The 20305-nt window shown below is 33.4% G+C and overlaps 1 protein-coding gene across 2 annotated transcripts in view; it reads right to left on the bottom strand.

Annotated features, from left to right (window-relative positions):
- LOC106111359 (zinc finger protein rotund) overlaps positions 1-20305 on the bottom strand; it is a 133028-nt gene that overhangs the window by 72082 nt on the left and 40641 nt on the right. The window contains exons 3-5 of one of the 2 annotated variants that reach the window (XM_013293403.1): positions 17006-17105; positions 15411-15538; positions 890-970 (exon numbers count right to left, since the gene is read on the bottom strand). In XM_013293403.1, the coding sequence (XP_013148857.1) occupies positions 890-970; positions 15411-15538; positions 17006-17105 (309 nt within the window). The remainder of the gene's footprint in view (positions 1-889; positions 971-15410; positions 15539-17005; positions 17106-20305) is intronic. The other variant, XM_013293404.1, reaches the window with a different exon arrangement.

Below are 20305 nucleotides of genomic sequence, written 5' to 3'. Positions count from 1 at the left end.
CTCTACACTTACGTCACGCTTTAGGCTATATATTTTCACGCCATTAAACTTAGGGGGTAAATATTTTGGATAAAAACCCTAATGTGAGAACGAGACCATAAGTTGCTGCCAACATTAAGGAAGTAAGATTGCCATAGTAAGGTAATTGGTAATTTTGACATTGGCAATTGAGAATTCGACAAATGTAAACAGTAAAATAAAGTTTGCATAATTTCATGCGGATGAAGCCGCACGGGAACAGCTAGTATTGATATAAATTCGAACGACAACAGCAATAAAAGTTATTATTAAAGATTCTATAAACATTTGTTGTTAATTTATTTAAAACGTTATACATAACAACCGGCGTAGGTAGCTGGTAACTCAGTGTTTTTCCACGCGTTACGAATCATCGATTATGATAATTATAATTGTTAAACACCACAATACGATTATACGCAAATAACATTTGTGCAAATCAATGATATCTGCTCAAAAAATATGTAAAAACTACTCAATAATACTTTCTTCGGAATTACAATTTACGATTACTCATTATTGTTAATTCTGACCATTGAATTACACTGCCATGACACTTATATAAAGCATATTGCCATCCTTGTCACTCTTTGACAAAACAGATAACATACTAGTGTCGCGGAAATCTATGGTAACGACTTTAAAGCGTTTCTTTACTACTAATAAAAAGGCTACGAAATAATTTTAACATAAAAAAATATACTCCAATTAAGTTCAAAGAAAATCTACTTAAATCTAGAAACAAATACATTTAAAGCGAAATAAAAGACACTAGCAATATCCGAAGCAAATCAAAGAAAGAAAAGTAAATAAAACTATTCAAACAGAAAGGTACAGTGGGCAAAACAAGTTTCGACAATTCGAGCCTCACCTCGTAGCCTTGTTTGATGGCCATGGCGCCCCGTGGTCGAGACCACGCGGCATATTCCAGGCCATCTTTCTGTTGGCAGTGCTGTAGGACAAACACACAGTGTTATTTTAAAGTAATAACTAATGCTTAAATATCTGATTTTAAATGGACATATTATAATTAAATACTTATTACTTAAGTTGTAGAAATATCAATTATTTTGTTACCCTTATCAATTGATATATTTTAATTTATATAATCATAACACTTTGCTTATGGCCGGTTTCCCAGCTACGTTTAACCATTCGTTTGTGATTTTGGTTTAATTCATGAAAAGCGTCTCCGTACTACGTAAATTGAATTTTACTCCGTTGAAACAGAGATCAATCTAAAACTAATGAATCGCTAGGTAATGACGATAACTGGAAACTTCAGAAACCCAGCAGTATACAAGTAAGTTTGATAATCTTCTACTAAGTCATTGTCATGTTTTCCTTAGCATTTTTTGTAGTTTATAGAAAGAAATTATCTTCAACTCTGTTGCAAGCAAACTTCAAATGATTTGAAAACTACACAATCCTGTAGAGGCCAACACAATAGCAATAATTCTCTATTATTGAGGATTTCTAATGCCCTATACGACGCCGTTACTGTGGTATGGCGCAAACATACCTATACATCCACATATATGTCGGAAAAACGATTTTTATATCCATGACCCGGCCAACATATAAAATGTTAGTCCTAAACTTGTGCGGTGTCCCTTTCCGACGTGAGATGAGTGAGTGGGATGGGGTTATTCACGTGTGACGCAGGAACGTGTATGTATGTGAAGCACAAAGTTCGAAAAGGTAGGGAGGCGAATTAATCTAAAAAGTTTAGTAAATTCTATGCATTTTATATGACTCTGTATGAGCTTTTATTATGAAAAACGTTTTATTGAATGTAATAGAATTTATATAACTACTATGCATATGCCAACGATTTATATAATGAAATAAATATTTAGTAGATGTGTTCGGTTGTCGCAGTTAGACTTACTTTAACTTGCAAAAAACTAAATAAACTTGCAAAAAACATACAAAAAAACGACGTTTTTTTGTATGTTTATAGTTGTCTTCAACCTCTACTTTATGCTGCAAAAATGTAAGCGTTTTAGATATAAATCGATAGTTCTCCTTAATTAAAAGTTTTCAATTGACTGCTATAGTATATTTATATTCCTATGAAACACTACACTCCAACATTAATATTCAAATGATAAATAGAAGTAAATCTCAAAATAATTATACACAGGTAAACTGTATGTTGATATAATTGAAAGTAATTTAGATGTGCGACCTCTCCATGACATCATAGTTCCTAAGAAAAACTCGCGACGCGGAGTATTTTTCTTAAGCTGTACGTGTGCGTTATTGCCGATGTGTGAGTGCATGTAGTAGTGTGCACACGTCTTCGGTAGTAAAATATTATGCTGTCGGGTCTAGAAATAACATTGTATAGGTAATCAATAACAGAGCAATTTTTACAACCTGAGTTTTCAGGGCGTTGGTATAACAGAGTGAATTGTCTGGGAGGTCTATCCTGATATTTAAGTGTCGCTTAAAACATGATTTCATTCTAACGATCAAGATAGAGTTAACAGGTTCCCTTTTGTTGCGATATACCTACAATAACAGAGGGTTTATTACGAATCTTTGCGTGACAGATGCGAAATCGTATTCGTGTTACCTCTCAGACACAAGGTATAACACCAAATATTATCTATACTAATATTATAAAGAGAAAAGTTTTATATTTTTGTATGTACTTAAGTAACACAAAAACTACTGGGTCGATTTAAATAATTCTTACACCGTTAGAAATGTAATTTATCTATGAGTAACATAGGGTATATTTTTATTTCACGCGGGCGAAGTCGCGAGCTAGTTAGATATAAATTTTGTCGATAAACGAAAGCGTTCTGAGGAATATGATATAAAATTGTCTATGTTTCGTTGTAGAAATTAAAAGGGAAAGGACATGTTTTTGTACTTGAGCATTATAAAAGTGAATTATGTGAACGAAAACTTGAATAGACGGATATAAAACATAGGTGTGTCTAACATGTCTATTAATATCATAGATTACTCAGAAACCTTTATGCATTTGCGATAAATTCGACTTGCATTATCAAGATAACATGACAGGTCTACATTTCAGGTCTAAAACTGTTATGGCCTTTAATGACGTCACAACACTAAAATTGTCTTCTTGACACGGAATAAAAGTCTGTATCGCTGATAACGTTATCAAAGTACAAAATGCCATAAACATTTTGATTGTACGTCCATTAATTTCCCACTAAACTGAGTTGCAAGATGCACGAGAAAACGATGATTAAGCGCCGTCGGGGCATCCAAACTCAATTTACGATGCTCGTCCATTTGTCACCCGGGAGACTGGGGACGGAAGTGCGAGATTATAGAAATGTTTGTACATACTACGCTGGATTTAATATCGGTGTGATCTGTTCATAATAGAAGCCAATGGACAACAGCAACAGAACTGCAAACCGGTGAATCGGCACTTATTGAGCTAGCGCGCTCTATCCTTCGGCCGCGTCTTCACTTAGCTTAGGTAGAGTCGTGGTCAAGCGCTGGTTTATTTATGTTAAAAAAAACCCTTGTCGGTGTAAATATTGACACTAGTCAATTGCAAGTTGAATAAAAATGGACTTAGTCATTGCAGATATTGACGGAATAGTTACATATTATTGAAGTTACATGTTTTACTTTCTGTCCCAGGAGGTACAGTCGCGTAAATTCGCGGTGTTTCACTTTAGGAATTGCCTTTTTAATTGCAGAGAAAAACTCCGCTTATTCCTCCACATAATTAATTAATTAGCAACCAACTAAGTGCCAACTATAATAATAAAAAGAAATTAACCGTGTATCACGAATCGATTTACAAGCTGCGTTGTATTGGTTTTTGTTCCACGTCTTAAAAAATGTTCAAAGGATTGTAGTTTTTAAAGTAAAATACCGACAGTTTTCGGGACTGTACATCCCTAAGTACTGTCATGGCACACATCTGTCAGCGTCACTCGCACTGACACCGCCCGGCTTAGATGTCATTAATGTTAAAAGCGGTCCGCTTTCCTAAATCCACATTTCACACTGAATCCTCAAGTTTTTTTCCTTCATTTTGCTCCGGAAAAACAGTTCTGTTGGTATTTCAGATTACTTTTAATAAATACGAGAATAATATGTGCCCATAAGAGTATTCTTCACATAACAATGTACTAATATTAGCTTGTAGATTTGGCAATGATATTTTCATTTCACCTCGACCTACCTTGAAAATTTTTGTGTAAGAAAGGAATTTACTATCTTTGGGCGTCATCTTATGAAATAATCAAAAAGAAAAAGTCTTAGAAGAATATAGTTTTTATAATAAGTGTATAAGACAATAATTGACACCTAATACCAGAGTTAAATGGTAACTTTCATACCTCCAAACATGAGCACTTAAAAAATAGAAAAAAGCAAAATACGTTTCATGTGAAAATCCAATACTAGACGTTAACGATGACAGTTTTTTCTAAATTTTCAACCGCCTTATCCGTGCTCCGCCAACACCCCCGGATAATCCGGGCGCGGTATCCGTCACAAAAGGCGGGTATAATCTCTAGCCGCGCGGATATCCGTCAATGTCAACCGCAGTGCGACCTCTACACACGATCGTTATCAACACGGAGTTGATGTGATTTTGTTATTGCCTGGAATTCGATTAAGATGTGTGATCTACAGGCAAACAATAGGATTTTAGTTAGATTATAATTTTAAATATAATATTGTAATTTGTCCTTTAAATTATGTCTTGTTTGTTCAATGACACATATCAACGGAAAAAGCGACTAACACTTTTACCATTTCTGTAGCCAAATTGATCCAATCGAAATGGTACAGTACAATGGTATGGTACAGTAAATTGACTTAAATGAATTACGAATTACTTAATTAAGTACGATATTATGACCTACTTAAGTACAACTAAGGGGAGCTGTATATGTTTACGTAAAAGATAGTGGTTTGATAAAAATGTTAGGTAAAGTAGCGTCGCGTACACAGAAGCAAATTAACGCGATGAGTCGACCGAGCGCGGGTCTGTCTTAGCTTAAAGATGGATGGCTGCGTGGGAGAGAAACGTGCCGGCTCGCTACGCTGAATGTTTTGGCGGAAAAACAATTGTTCTTATTTAAGTAACGGTGTAGAAATAAGTACACACACACCGGTAACAATAGATGTTAATGGTATAGAAGGATGGTTTTAGTAAACCTACATGTCCAGATTTTAACAATTAATTAATAATTTTTTTACTATTAAAATTAGTTGAAAAATGAATATTTATTAGCATGCGCATTCGGCTAAGGTGATCAGCACATTGTTTTACGTGTGTAATTATTAGGTAGCATTTTCTAAGCAATTGGTTGTTTATGTCCATGCGTAGAATGGAATAACATTTCGTTGGTGAAGTTGTATGTTCTCGTTTATGTTACGTAATCCAATATGTAACAAAAACGTTACATATTTTGGTGGTAATGAAAATATGTAAAACGCATAATAAAATGTCAAGATATTGTAAACTTAAATCAACTTAATATATTTAATTTGGAGATTTCGAAATTAACTAAATTTAATTAAAATGTTTGTAATATGTAAGTTTTGGAAAAGATTTATTAATTTCTTTGTAATAAGTGTCAGTTTTTTTTTTAAATTTTAATTTATGCATCCTATTGCCCATTTTTAATACTAATAATACTTAAGCTTTTACTTCGTACTTTTTTTTAATTCGTAATCCGCGACAAAGGAACAAAAAAACCTTTGACTATTCAAGAGACGGTATTATCTTTTTTTTAAGTAAAGAAGCTGACAAAGGTTAAGTTAGTAAATCTTCTTAATTAAAAAAAATCCCCGCAAGTTGCTTTTGACGACAGATACTGTTAGAAAAAAAAATGTAGCGGTTAAATAACCCTTCGATATTTGAAATTATGTTGTCGTCGTATGAGAGTCCAATGACAAGCCGAGTTATTTACGAGTTTGTACAACGCTTAAGTAATTTTGGTACTTGTATAATTACAAAGAAGAAACTTGGGATCTATAATTTTAGCATAAACTACTTCACAACTGTTTGTTTTAAACTAAATTTTCTTGAAATTGATTATTTAGAAATTTTGTAAATATAATTAATTTGTTGTAGAGGTATACGCAGTGCTAAAAATAAATTAAAAACGTGTAGATCAGATGTGGATTGAACATAAATTCCGAATAGATTTTAATAATTATTTGAAAAGGTTTAAATCGACGATAAAATATAAACGATAGCATTTACTTAGCGTAATTTAAAATGCAAAGATTGTATAAGGATCAAAAACAGTTGATCACTCTATTATCGAACATCCCTTTAAGTATTTAACCCTAAGTCGCGTTGCACCTTACCTTCTCACCCCTAACAAATAATTCTTAAGGAAGAATTTATTTCCCCAATAATACGCTACCTTATAGACTTCCTATTGTATTATACATCATAATATTGTATTGACATATTATTTATAACATCTTTAAATACAATTCAATTTAAGGAGCGTAATCAATGGTTTAGAAGTTATTTATTGTTTAAAATGTTGAAATCCCACATACAAGCTTAGCTAGCTTTCGTCCGTGACTCCGTACGCGAAGGAAGAAAAAACAAGAGTCAGAAGCCTTTTTGTTCTTTCGGATTATACTCTAAATCGATATCAAATTTCATTGATATCAGTTCACCAGTTTAGGCTACAAACATCCATCTTAACTTTCATCAATCATCACCATCACCAGCTCACTACACGTCCCCACCGAGGGGCTCAGAGCCTAACCTAAGTTAGAGTGACTAGACCTAGTGCGGGTTGACTTCACACATATCTTTCTTAGCCGATATGTGCAGGTTTCCTCATGATGTTTTCCTTTACCGTAAGAACATCGGGTAAATTATGTACATATGAAACTTACTAAACTTTCGCATTGACAATATAGTTACTAAGATTGGTCTAGATCGTGATCTATGCGACGAAATGATGGGGACATAAACCAGAAAGTGTTAAGATTGAATATGGATGGCTACAAAGGAAGAGGAAGACCGAAGAAAGTATGGATGGATTGTGTGAAAGAGGATATGCTTAAGAAAGGAGTGGATTCAGATATGACGGCTGATAGAGATGTATGGAATAGCAGCACATACTGTGCCGACCCTCCGTAAGGGATAAGGGCAAGTGGATGATGAAGATTGGTCTAGATCGTATTTAGTAATCCTACGTCATAACGCTTCAATAACTAACGTAAAGTTACGGTATAAAAGGGTTGACGTTAATTTTAGTTCTAATTTCGATTTTTTAAAACTTTTTTTAATGATAAAACCTTTAATTTGTGTGAGAGGAAAGCCGGAGTAGGACTATGTTTGTTTTATATTACACGAAAAAGTTAGCAATTGGAACAGGTATATTTATTACGCTGTTCCCATGAGTCTCATCTTTTCCCAGCTCCGTGTTCGAATCTTAGTTTCGAATATATTGCAGGCTACGAAAGTGCCATAAACTTGACAAAACTTTTCAACTATCGTTACATAAGCTTTTGCTAAGTTTTACATATATTACATATATAGGATGTTTGAAGTAATTTATTTTATTTTTTAGAAATTGTTTAGGAGAATCAGGAATGAACTTTATCGTTTTAGAATAAAAATTATTTTTAAAGAGGTATATTGATTATTGGTGTTTAAACTATTAGGGACTAGTGATGTATTCTAAAGTTACTTTTGTAATTTCTTGAATTTACATTTGATTGTCATTTGTTTTTATTATTTGTGGCTAAATATCGATAGGTAGTGTGTTATTATAAAATATGACATTACGCGAACACTCACAAAACATTGCCGGTTACAATAAACAATGAAATTAGCAGCGCTAGGGTGTTTGCGATTAATCCGCCAAATTAGACGGGCTCGGAGTGAAATCGATTAGGGCAGAAACACACGGGGGCAGCGACGCTCGCCTCGCGCAAGATAAACATGCCCGACTTTTTTTTCGCCACGGCAAAGACATTAAGCAAGGATGCTAATAGAGTGACCAAACTTCAACGCAATTTGTCATGTAATTTGTACCAAATATATCTGCCACATAGTTAAAGTAAGAGCAAAATTATGGCAAATATTTAGTTCAGTGTACTATGAAATTTATTATTTATGTTAGAAGCTATAATCTAATTATGTAAAATTTTGAGGCACATTATTAAATACCAAATCCACCATAAAATTTCCCTGTTATTATCAAAGGACATTTCATTGATTTAGTCTGCTTATTTGAATTTCAGTTTAAAGTAAACAATATACGTGTGCCACATTAACTAAGGATAGTGCTACGTTAAATCTTGTTCATATTAAAGAAGCTGTTATCCTAAACATCTCAAGGAAAAGTCTCTAAGGATATTGGTACATTGGCACCCTATTCTGGATGTCATTAGACGGTGCGGAGGGGGCGTCATTACGGCGATGAGTAGACCAACCATTAATCTTCTCGGACCGGTCTCCCGGCTGTCAAAATTGTGGCTACCGTCGGAGATGTGTTCGGCGCTACTGTCTGCCATTGTGGCCGGCGATTGTTTTTGGTGAATGAGCCGAAAGGCCCCTAATGTATTAGATGGCGTTATTAATTAAATGTGCGAGTTAATTCAACGGTTGACTTCAGAGTGGCGTAAAGAGATAGTTGCGCTAATTTGGTATTGTATTTTCATGTTATACAGAGTCTTATCTATCAAATAAGTTAAGTATATCTATAAACTTTTTATAAATTAGAAAAAATTTAAAACGCATATACAAAATATAACCCATTTTAATCCCTTTTTTAATCAAATGTCCAGTTATATTCAAGTAACGATTATAAACCTGGATTCAATTGAAAATAACTGAATTAGAGATACAGTTGATTCGAAGGTTTTAATAAGTAACTTCTCAAGAGAAAAAGGATATGCAACGAAGGTCCTCATATTCATCTTAATTCCTTAATATAACAAAAATTTATCAAACATAATAATACAAACAATTTTTAAATAATAAATTGCCTCTGGCTACCTTCAAATCATAGAGGCGTGAATATTCAAAAATCCCTGGCAACCCTACAGCACCTGGTAAGAAATATAATTAATATCAAATATAAAGCATGAAATTCATGCGAAATCAACCGTGAAATCTTTCAACCCTAACAAATGGATTCAAAAAATGCACCCCATATAACTTAAAAACACAGCTCCATTGCTGCTTTGATACAACTGTACGTCTCTAGCAGTTTATGTAACCCAGCAATAGATGTGGTACAAATTTTTTCTATTACAGTTTATAATAAAAAAATCTCTAGGGTTGTCGAAACAATGAGCGATTTTGTTTCTCAGAGAGATTATGACAAATGATTGGAACATACGTCTTATTCAAATATTCTTATGTGCATAATTGATTTTGACGTACTGTAATTAAGTCGTTACAGATGTTAGCCAGTCGGTTAATCTTTATTGTGTGATTAATACGTTTATGTCGCTTGACTGATCGAAACCATTTACTATCTGTGAGAAAACTATTGGTATTGGATTATAAAAAAACAAGAATCAGATGTACGTAAAAAATATAAAAAATCATGATATTAACATTAATACTATTGTAGTACTGCAAAAATATGTATCCAAAAATTCACAAGTTGTTACTAAACAAAGTAAATAAACATTATTCAATAGTTATGTTATCTGGAACTGCGTTATCGTACTTTAAACAGAAAAGTCTAACAAGTTATAAACACAAATCATACTTCATACTAATACTTTACTTACTAATATTATAAATGCGAAAGTTTAGATGGATGGATGTTTGTTAGAGTTTGTAGCCTAAACGGCTGAACTGATTTCGAAGAAATTTGGTATAGATATAGAGGTTAGTTTGAAAGAACAGATAGACTACTCACTTTTGTTTTATTTTTAATTCCAAGCGCACGGAGTCGCGGGCCAAAGCTAGTTAATATTTTTTTTATTAAATGTTGTAAGAAAACATCATTAAGAAGTTTAATCAAATATTAATTTACTTAAGCCGGCTATTTGACTGACAGTTTAAACTGTAGAGTCGAACCAGTCACCAGTCAGTTCAAACAGTGCGTGTGTTCAAAACGTCAATTGAACAATTTAATTAACAATCATAATTCTATATACATAGATACAGTTCTAACTGAACAGTTTAACTGATAAAATTCTCTCACACATACAATTTTAAATAAACTACAGTAAACACAGACAGACCTGATCGTACTTTACAAACGCCTTTCACGTAGTCAATTTGACCAAATATTTGGCGTAGATTTTTTGTACATCAAACACAGCCGCGTCTCCCACAGTTAGTCGTATATTTTTTTCTCTTTTTTATTATTTCATTATTGTATGGGATCTCAGCAGACATCAAAATATCATTAGTCGGGTTACATTGGGATGTATTGGCAATTTTTTTCTCGTAACTCAAAAAGAGTCAACCTTCCTGACACCTATGTCCTTTATTGTGTGCATCAATGTATTGTTCCTTAGCTATGCTTTTTTTATATAATACTATTGTTTATAATAGTTGTTTGTTAGACGAGTGGAAATGTATCAATTTTAACGCATTTCATTTGTTTTTATCTTTTTGTAAAAGGACATTTTTTAAAACTTGAATTTTTTAATAGTTGTCTTAATTGCAATAAACGAAGTTATACGAAAACAAACTAAATTAGAAGACTGAAATTAGAAAAGGTGTCCTACAATTCATTTCATTATTTTAATAGACAGTTATGGTAAATAATTAAACGAAACTTAAAATAACCTGAAATTTATACAAATCAAAATTGTAAATAAATTTGTAATTAAAACAGATGCTTCCTATTTGTTTTACGCGGCGTAAAGAGAATATATCCATACTAATATTATAAAGAGGAAAGATTTGTATTTCTATTTGTATTGAAATAACTCAAAAACTACTGGGCCTATTTTAAAATTCTTTGACTGTTAGAAAGATACTTTATCTGTAAGTAACATAGGCTATATTTTAACATCACGCGGGCAACAGCTAGTTACTAATATTATGAATGGGAAAGTTTGTACATTTGGATGGGTGTTTGTTAGAAGGTATTTCATAAAAGGCGTAACAGATCTCGATTAAATTTGGCATAAACGTAGAGCATAGTCTGGAAGAACGCATAGGCTAGTTAATTATCTATACTTAGTTATAAAGAGGGTATATTTGTATTTTTTATGTAGAAAAATAACTCAAAAACTACCGGGCCGATTTCAAAAATTCTTTAATCATTTAAAAGCTACGTTTCAAGCAGTTAGTTTTTATGAATCCGCACGGTCAAAGTCGTAGACGACAGCTAGTTAGTACCTTAAAAAAAATACTAAGCAACAGTTCGATTACGATTAACTTACATAAGCTACGTATCATTGACTTTACAGAATTCCTTTCGCTTATCAACATTATCAATGGCAATAATTTTTTGCGTGATACCGCACGCACGAAATTTCCACAACGTATCGATTTCACACGAGAAAGTGTTCGAACGTTATCACGGAATACGTTATCACGCTTTTTTAAAACTTCATTTCGTTAATAACCTTCCATTACTACGGTAATATATTTAAGAATTTTATTAAGTTACTTTATTGGGTATAATCACATGAAATGGTTTGGTTAAATCTATTCTTATCAACTAACTAGCTGTTCCCGTGCGACTTCATCCGCATGAAATTATGAAAATTTAATTTTATTGTTTACATTTGTCAAAATATCAATTACAAATGTCATGACACGATGACAACCTTGCTTCCTTGATGTTGGCAGCAACTTATGGTCTCTTTCGCACATTAGGATTTTTAACCAAAATATTTACCCCCTAAATTTAATGGCGTTAAAATATATAGCCGAAAGCGTGACGCAAGTGTAGGGCTTTTTTATTAAGAAAAGGATTATTCAAAAATATGCTGTAATTGCTGACATCTTAGGCAACAAAGAAGTTTGTGTTTACGCTTTATTATAATAGTATAGATATTAGATTATATGGATGAATGTTCGTAAGAGTTCGAAATTTGGCATAGATTTATAGCTCAGTCTGAAAGAACACACAGCCAACATGCCTTTATTTGTTTTCCACACGAACAGGGTCATGCGTAAAACCTAGTATTCATTATAAGAAAAGGATAGGATACGGAAGTACACTCTTTCCGTAAGTCCTCTCCTCTGGTCAAAGTAGGTAACGCATAATCTAATTATTGAAGATGTCTACAGACAGCTTTCGCTGCTATATTATAAAAATTAAATTATTGGGTACACATGTCTATTAGTAAGGGAGATTGCCAGATTATACGTAGTTACAGACTAGAAAATTTAGAGATCCAATTTTAATATTAAATTTTAAGTACTGATCATGAATTATTCACATGATGTAAGAAAAATGATCTCTTTTTAACCTTCCCACGAAATTTTAAATTTGCATGCGCTTCTCAATTCGCAACTAGATCATTTATAACTAGACAAACCGAAAGAAAAAAGAATTCGCGCATCGTATACTAAATAGACAAAACCTGTTTAGCGATTCAATACGCATCATTACCAAATATTAAATCAAATACTATTTGAATCCGTATTTTAATTTCTAAACCTTATTGCTTTAATAATAAAATTCAAAATCAATTCAACAGTATGAGTAACCCTTCAGGATATTCCCAAGACACTCGATTCAATGGTTGTATCAACGCCCGCAGCGTTGCAAAAGTATGCAAATAATTTTTTAACACTAGTCAAATTATTACAAAATAGACCTTGCGTCAAGTCAATTAAAGTTTGCATTTCTTTATCAGAAAACATTACCAATATTATATTATAAATTAAACTCTACCAACTTTTAAATAAGGTATCATTTTGATTATAAATTTGAGAGTATAGTAACGTTTGATGGATTAGGTAAATTAAGCAAGATAGTTCGGAATGTTTTGATTAATCATTTCCTATATCGTGAGGTCTACTTGAGATCGTTTAGTTTTGTTCTCAAGACGTATATTAACATAATTGCTTGGGAATACTACCAAGGTTTACGCACATTATTCAGTCATATTTTGTACGAGACTTGAATGTATTATAAAATTATTATGAACAAATAATATACGATTTGAGAACCTCTTCATTTTATGAAATTAATATCTCTCAAAATAACTTAATTTGTGTTAATTAGTGCTTGGAAATATTGAGAATAGAGGAAATTTGAGAGAGGCTACTCTCAAATTTTCTGAGTGATTGAGAAATAAAGAGTAAAAGGTAAGCATGGCATAGGCGTGTTATGAGGAGGGGAATCACATGTAACAAGAAGGACGTTAGTTATGAGTGTGGTACACCGGTAGAGGTAGACTTGGAAAGAGCTGGATGGAATGCGTGAAAGGTGACATGATCAAGAAGAGAGTGATGACTGAGATGACAGAATGAATGATGAATGAAAGATGATGAAAGATGACAGAGATGAAAGAATGATGATAGAATTATTTGGAACACGAGAACCCATTGCGCCGACCCTAAGAGACTAGGATAAGGTAGGAGAAATGATGATGGAAATATGAGAATTAAAAGTGGCCAATAAAATACTTCCTTAATGTAGTTTTAGTGTAACATTCTTAGACTAAAAAGAGGATCTGTAACTAGTTACATAGTGTAAAGTCAGTTAATAACAAGGTTCTTATTATATTTATGAATATAAAATTAGGTAGATTTATATCGCACTTTTAATTATGCATGCAACTATAATTTAATGATTTCCTTCTTATGTCAGTCAAAGTGTAGATGAAGTATCAAAACCTCCGTGTCCGATTTCATTTACCTTGGAACTTAAGTAACGTAATTTTCATTAAAGTTAGAAGTCAAGCTACTTAAGGAAACATCTTACTAATATTATAAATGCGAAAGTATAGATGGATGTTTGTTAGAGTTTGCCGCTTAAACGGCTGAACAGACCTTGAAGAAAATTGGTAGAGAGATAGAGAGAGAGTAGAGCATAGCCTGGAAGAATACATAGGCTATTTGTTTTTTTTTAAATTCAAATATCTAGTAATTTATAAGAACCAGGTAATCGTGCCAGCATCGATTGAGTCGACAATTAAAAATGAAAAATGCTATACTTTATTGAAAAAAAAAACTTGTCAATCTGTACACGAATAAAATTGGGAAATATTTTTCAAGTTTATTGCAATCAAGCAGACAGACAGACACGTTAATGTGGTATTTTTAATCTGTAGTAATTTAACCACTAATGTGTAGCTATAAAAATTTCGTCAGTTTCTTTTCGTTGTTTAAGAATGCTAGATAATGTTTTTTGCTTTCAAGAATGATATAAAGTTTTATTTTTCTACATTTTAACGTTTCTATTAATCAATGGTATCAAAATTTATGTCTATATTCGAATTTATCTCATACCTTTTAGGATTTTGTTAAGTTAGCCTGATTATGTCTAATTGCTGCATTTATAGTGTGAACTTAACAACACATAAGCAGGTGCTAACTAAAGGTCATGAAAACATGATTTCTTATCTTTATAAAGGAAAATATTATTTAACCACCTTGTGTTTCAAGCGTGGTATTTTCATACTTTTTACAACACATGTCTTGCACAAATACAAATACAAATACAAATACAAATATTTTATTGGTAATCGAATTACAAGTCATAATTTTTAAAAAAAATAAAAAACTTTACATATATTAAAAATGACTGAATAAGAATTGGGTACATAAAACAATCATGGAAGCAAAAATTAAATTAACAACACATAAAAGTAAATTAACAACTTGGTAACAAACGTTGATATGTACTGGTTCTTAATTCTGAATATGGTTATTTTATTATCGCCATTATTGGATGTTTAAGAATTAGCATATGTTTATTATGGAATAGAATATTGATATTAGACGGTACAGCGTCATCTAGCGGATCAGTTCGGACATAACTTAAACTGTTACTATAAGCTCTTAGCTAACGATGTTTTGGTTACCAAATGATGACGAAAATCGGATATAGCACAAGAAATAAGCAAAAGACGTACAAAGAATGCGCCAAATCTCTGTTTACTCTCTGTGCTACGAGCTTGAGTGTGTTTGTCTTAGTAGAAAAAAGACATCTGGATAATAAATCTTGTAAGTCTATAACTGTAAGTGTTTATCTAGATTAAGTTAGAATATTACTTTGCATCAGGTGTCATGGCGTCTGTCACCGTAAGACTGGACTCACAACTTTGACAACTATCGCACAACTGTGGTGCGACTGTCGATTGTTTCGCAGCCCATACAACTGTTTAGTTGCGTAACTAAAAATCGAGTACTGCGCTAATCGTTACAAGCTCAACAAAGCGCGACTAAACATTTGTTAGTTTAGTCAAAGGTGTGCACACTTAGATTATTGGTTATCATACAAGTAATTGATTGTACTTACATCCATACCACCATTGTTCCACGGCGGCAGCGCGTAGTGGGAGGGGTCGTGGTGCCCCCCTCCCATGTGTTCCGCCATCACTGACATCCAGTGCACGAGGCCCTGCGCGCCGCCGCCGCCTGACGTGCCTGAAACAAACATAATATTACTAACGTGAATAAATATTTAGTAATCGATCCTAATACTCGATCGTCGGGTTTTACGAAATGCGATACTTAAATCTAAATATCTAGGATTATTTATTTAAATAATCTAACATAAATTACACATGTTTGGATATTTACACTGACAAAAATTGATATCCTATACACTTAACAGTGGTAGTGCCCGTTTTAACATCTTAGCACGAATGGGCCGGCACGTCCGGTGAAATACCACGACCACACAGAAGACAGGCGTGAAATGGAAGCAATTCCGTGTTTCGACTAATGAATGTGGTGCCGGAGGCCTAATTTAAGTCCCTTTCTCTTTACCACACTTTTCTTACAAGAAGAGGTTGGGAAGAGGAAGTGGATTTAACGGTGGAGGAGATGCATAGGAAGGGGAAATATCCTCTCTATGTGCATCTCCTCCTCCTTCGTATAAGGGTAGGCAACGCATCTGAAATTGCGGATGTCTATGGGCAGGGGTCGCTTCGCCATTTTGGCGGTTTCAGTTGGCCGCTTGCTCGTTTGCCGCCTTATGTTATATATATAAAAAAAAAAACTATACCCAAATACTACATGACCTAATGCCGGCTACGTGTGTGTGCAGCCAATGTCATATGATCGGGCAGTCGGGCTTGTCACTTAGCCCTCTTAGGATGGTGTTGGTACTGGAATCTGCGTAAAGGGAAACCGTCCGTTTGCGTAGTACGGCATCAAAGTTAATCCGCAGATGGGCAAACATCTCTATCAACCCTATTTCTGGTATACTAAAAACCAATGGATATAGTTGTTGTATTGACTATAACAAAAGTCCAAGTGGATAGCAATGTGATATATTTGCATATCTAACAAGTATAGTGGCAACACCTGTCTTGCTGATGGTTGTTTTGCACATCATTATATTTATTGTCCACTTCAGTGAGCACAGTATAATTTAAAGTTACAGTATTTACCGTAGTTCTAGCGGTAGATTACAATATAGCAAATATGGATTGAAATATATTTTTTTTTATATCATAGGGTGGTAAACGAGCAAGTGGTCACCTGAATACGCAAAAATGGCAAAGCGAACGCTGTCTATAGACATTCGCAATAGCGGATATGTTGTCTACTCTCAATCTACGAAGGAGGAGATGCACATAAAGAGAATATTTCCCATCAACGTATGTCTCCTCCACTGTCGAATCCACGTTCCCTTTCCATCCTATTTTTATGAGAAAAAGCGTAGGCAGTAAAAGGGAATAAAGTTGGGCTTTCGGCACCACATTCATTAAATAAACTTATTGGATTCGATCGTCTTATTAGAAATAATTTCTTGGAAATGAGAATTTTCAATACCACATAAAGTTATTCAATAAAAAAATCTTATTAGGATTATTACAAGTTAACATGCAATACTCAGATACTGGTAGTAAGTGAACAATGAATTAGAATGAATAGTTAAGTTACCAGTAGGCACGGCGGCTGGCTGCGCGGCTGCCTGCTCCTGCCCTCCGCCACCAGAGACCCCCCCGCCGCTCCACACGAAGGCTGATGATGCACCCGCCTTCTGGAACAAGATCTCGTGTTATTGCTGTTCAAGACTGATCTACCAATGCTATCATCAGATACGAATCTCCAGAGGTAGGGAAAATGGTTTTTAGTAAAGTATAAATCAAGTTAGCCGTTCCCTACGTTAGGACAGACTATCTAAAATGTCAATAAAGTAAAATATTGTATTTCCAATTGAATGAACAATTTCGTAAGTATAGTTTTTCAAACAACACTAGAACCATTATCAACTTGCCCTTGTCCCAATGACTAGAGGTTCGGCACAGTATGTACTGCTCTTCCATATATTTTTATCAGCTGTCATATTTGAATTCACACCCTTCAAACACTAGAACATATTTAAGAAATTATTAGTTGAATATACCCAATAGGAAAATACATGTTTTTAAAGGAGATCCAAAATAGTGTACAGAAAACACAAGTATGTATGACCTTTTTAAAAAGAAAATCATTTAAAAAGTTACACATGTGAGAAAGTTAAATATATATTTAAATTTCTGAACATTTCTAAACCTAGTCACACGATTTTAACCTTTATAAAATTCGTTTTACAAAGTTTTAGTAAACTTTTGTGAAGGGCAAATTTAGTTTTTACGTATTCTAATATTTCTTAGGTGGTTTTTAATAGACATACTTTTTTTTAGTTTCCAATAAGAAAACTCTTATTTATCAAGTATTCCGACACTGTGCATTTAGCATCGTGTCCAATTAGTTTCCTTATAATAAAACATATTTGGACTATCAAAATAAAACATAAAACTGTTGAAAATCCCAAATATAAAAAACAATTACGTCGTTCACGTAAAACAGTTCATTAAACAGACGTATGACGATTACCTCGTCTGGGGAATCTGGAGTTCCATCTGCATTATTTTCATCATCAGACATATCCGCAGAGAATCCATTTGAGAATAGCATGTTTCTAGGATACAAGGAATAGCACTCTGCAACATTCCTCCTTCTCTTACCAAGATTTGCTAAAAAATTCTTATATATTTGTGTTGGTAATAAGAATGGAGAACGAGTATTCTGGAAGCCATCTTTGAATGCTAAATTCTGATTTCTAAAAGGATTTGTGAAGTCGAAATCTGGTAGAAATTCTTTCTTTATGAAGTCGGCGACTGGATGTAACGCCAGTGTGTTTTCTGTATAATCAAGGGCAGTATTGTTAGCTTCATCATTAAGGGCGTTGTTTTCTAGATCACTAACTTCTGAATTCGCATCACTAGATGCGTTACTATCGATGTGATCTTTATTATCGTCTTCGTACTCTTCAAATTCTCTCTTCATTTCGAAATTAGTTTGTTTCTTCATAAACAAATTTGAATTCGATAATTTCACGGACATGGTATTGACACTGTATATTCACACTTAAAATATTGTATATATCACTAAATTTTAATACTACTTCTCTAAAATATATCTTAATATAAATATTTCTTCATGACTAAAGTTATTTAGGTATGTTTAGGAACTATCGTTGGGTTAGGAGGTGGCTGGACCGTAGCTGGAAAATAAAATTTGACGTAAAGTTAAAGTTTTGCTTAAAAATGTTATCTTATTCATTTAACTTCACCCGTTTTGCGGTAGTTTTTAACGCGGAGATTTATATTCACATTATACAGCGAAATGTGCTTAGCGGTTAAAAAGTATTACTTTCCTTTTCATTGCTTTTTGTTATTAGTAGTTTTATATTCATAGACTTTTTTTAAACTCCTTGTGTGTTTTGAAATTAGTTTATAATTTCGAAAAAAAAATTCTTAATGTATAGAAGTGAAGCCACGGTAGTTTCTACTTTTAAGTTAGCATTTAATTTTCGTATTGCAATAAGTTTAAGGTTCAAAGCGTAAACTTTGAAATAGTAAATCGAACGCCCACCCGAAGCTATAAACTGTTTTTCTTTCAACTTTTTCAAACTAAATCGAAAGACGTTAGTATAAATATCATATGTACTGCAAAACTACATCTTTATTACATTCCATCGGAAGAAAAACATAGTAATATCGGAAGTACATTACGAAATATCTTGGAAACATTCCCATTTCAAGGCGAATGGTTAAAATTTAAGAAATAACCGAAGGCTTTCCACCTTAGACATTTATGAGTCTGAAAGTTATCGTACTAGGATAAGTTGTGACGTTATGAATCTAAAAATATAGAGTTAAGTAAATCAAAATCAATAGATCAGACATTCTCAGATGTAGGTCGGACGATACGGAAATATTCTATGACCTTTTATATTTCCAGTTTAGATAAAAATGATCAGACAGGCTAGAAATAGACTAGCATTAAAAGACTTTTAGTTAATGAGTTAATTTGGAACTGGACACTTGGCATGTCTAAAATAGAAAGTCAATACAACCCAGATACACCACAAGAAGCTAATTGCAAACCCTTTGTCTTCCCTAAGCGGGCGCACACGTTCAACTAAAAAGTCGCACAACTGTTGTGCGATTATTTCGCAGCCCATTCAACTATTTAGTTGCACAACTATAAATTGAGTAGTAAAGTTCATAGGAATTAAAACACGACTAAACAGTTGTGCTCTAGGTTAGTCAAAGGTGTGCGCGCGCTCTTAATGTAAAAAAGACTCTATACGACTACCTTTCGAATAAAAAATAAACCATAAAAACCAGACACCCAAGGGTGAAGATAGGTAAGACTTTTTGGTATCTTACAAAATACAGATACATTAAGAACCACTGCTTTTTGGAAGTCGGTTGAGAAAGTAACGTTTCAACTCTACCAATCTCTAGCTAAAACAATGTAATTTGAAATGAATTATAAAAACAGAAGTTCACATACATTCTTATTAGAAGATGGCGGACAAAGGAAACTGATTAGAACTGGGTCTCTATTACAAACGAAACACAGGTACACTACACATGTTTTCTGTGGGGTTGTAGTACTGTCCCGATCGAAATGGATTCCAATTGATATTGGGATCAATTATTAGTTTGCAATCTGTTGCCTCGTGAAAGGTTTGAAAAACTGTATTCAGAGAACACTATCTATACATATAATAAAATTGGAGCGTCTGTTTGTAAAATCAAAAGAAAAATTCCAGATTTCTGAAAAATATATTTGCGTTAGTGATAATGAAAATCGCATTTAAATTTTTTGTCTGTCTGTCCGAAAGCGGCGTTAATCCCGGGTAATCTCCGAAACGACTGGACCAATTTCGACCGGATTACTGAA

The sequence above is a fragment of the Papilio polytes genome, unplaced genomic scaffold, assembly GCF_000836215.1.
Source record: "Papilio polytes unplaced genomic scaffold, Ppol_1.0 DF824169.1, whole genome shotgun sequence".
NCBI lineage: Eukaryota > Metazoa > Arthropoda > Insecta > Lepidoptera > Papilionidae > Papilio > Papilio polytes.
This window is presented reverse-complemented; position numbering and strand designations above follow the sequence as displayed.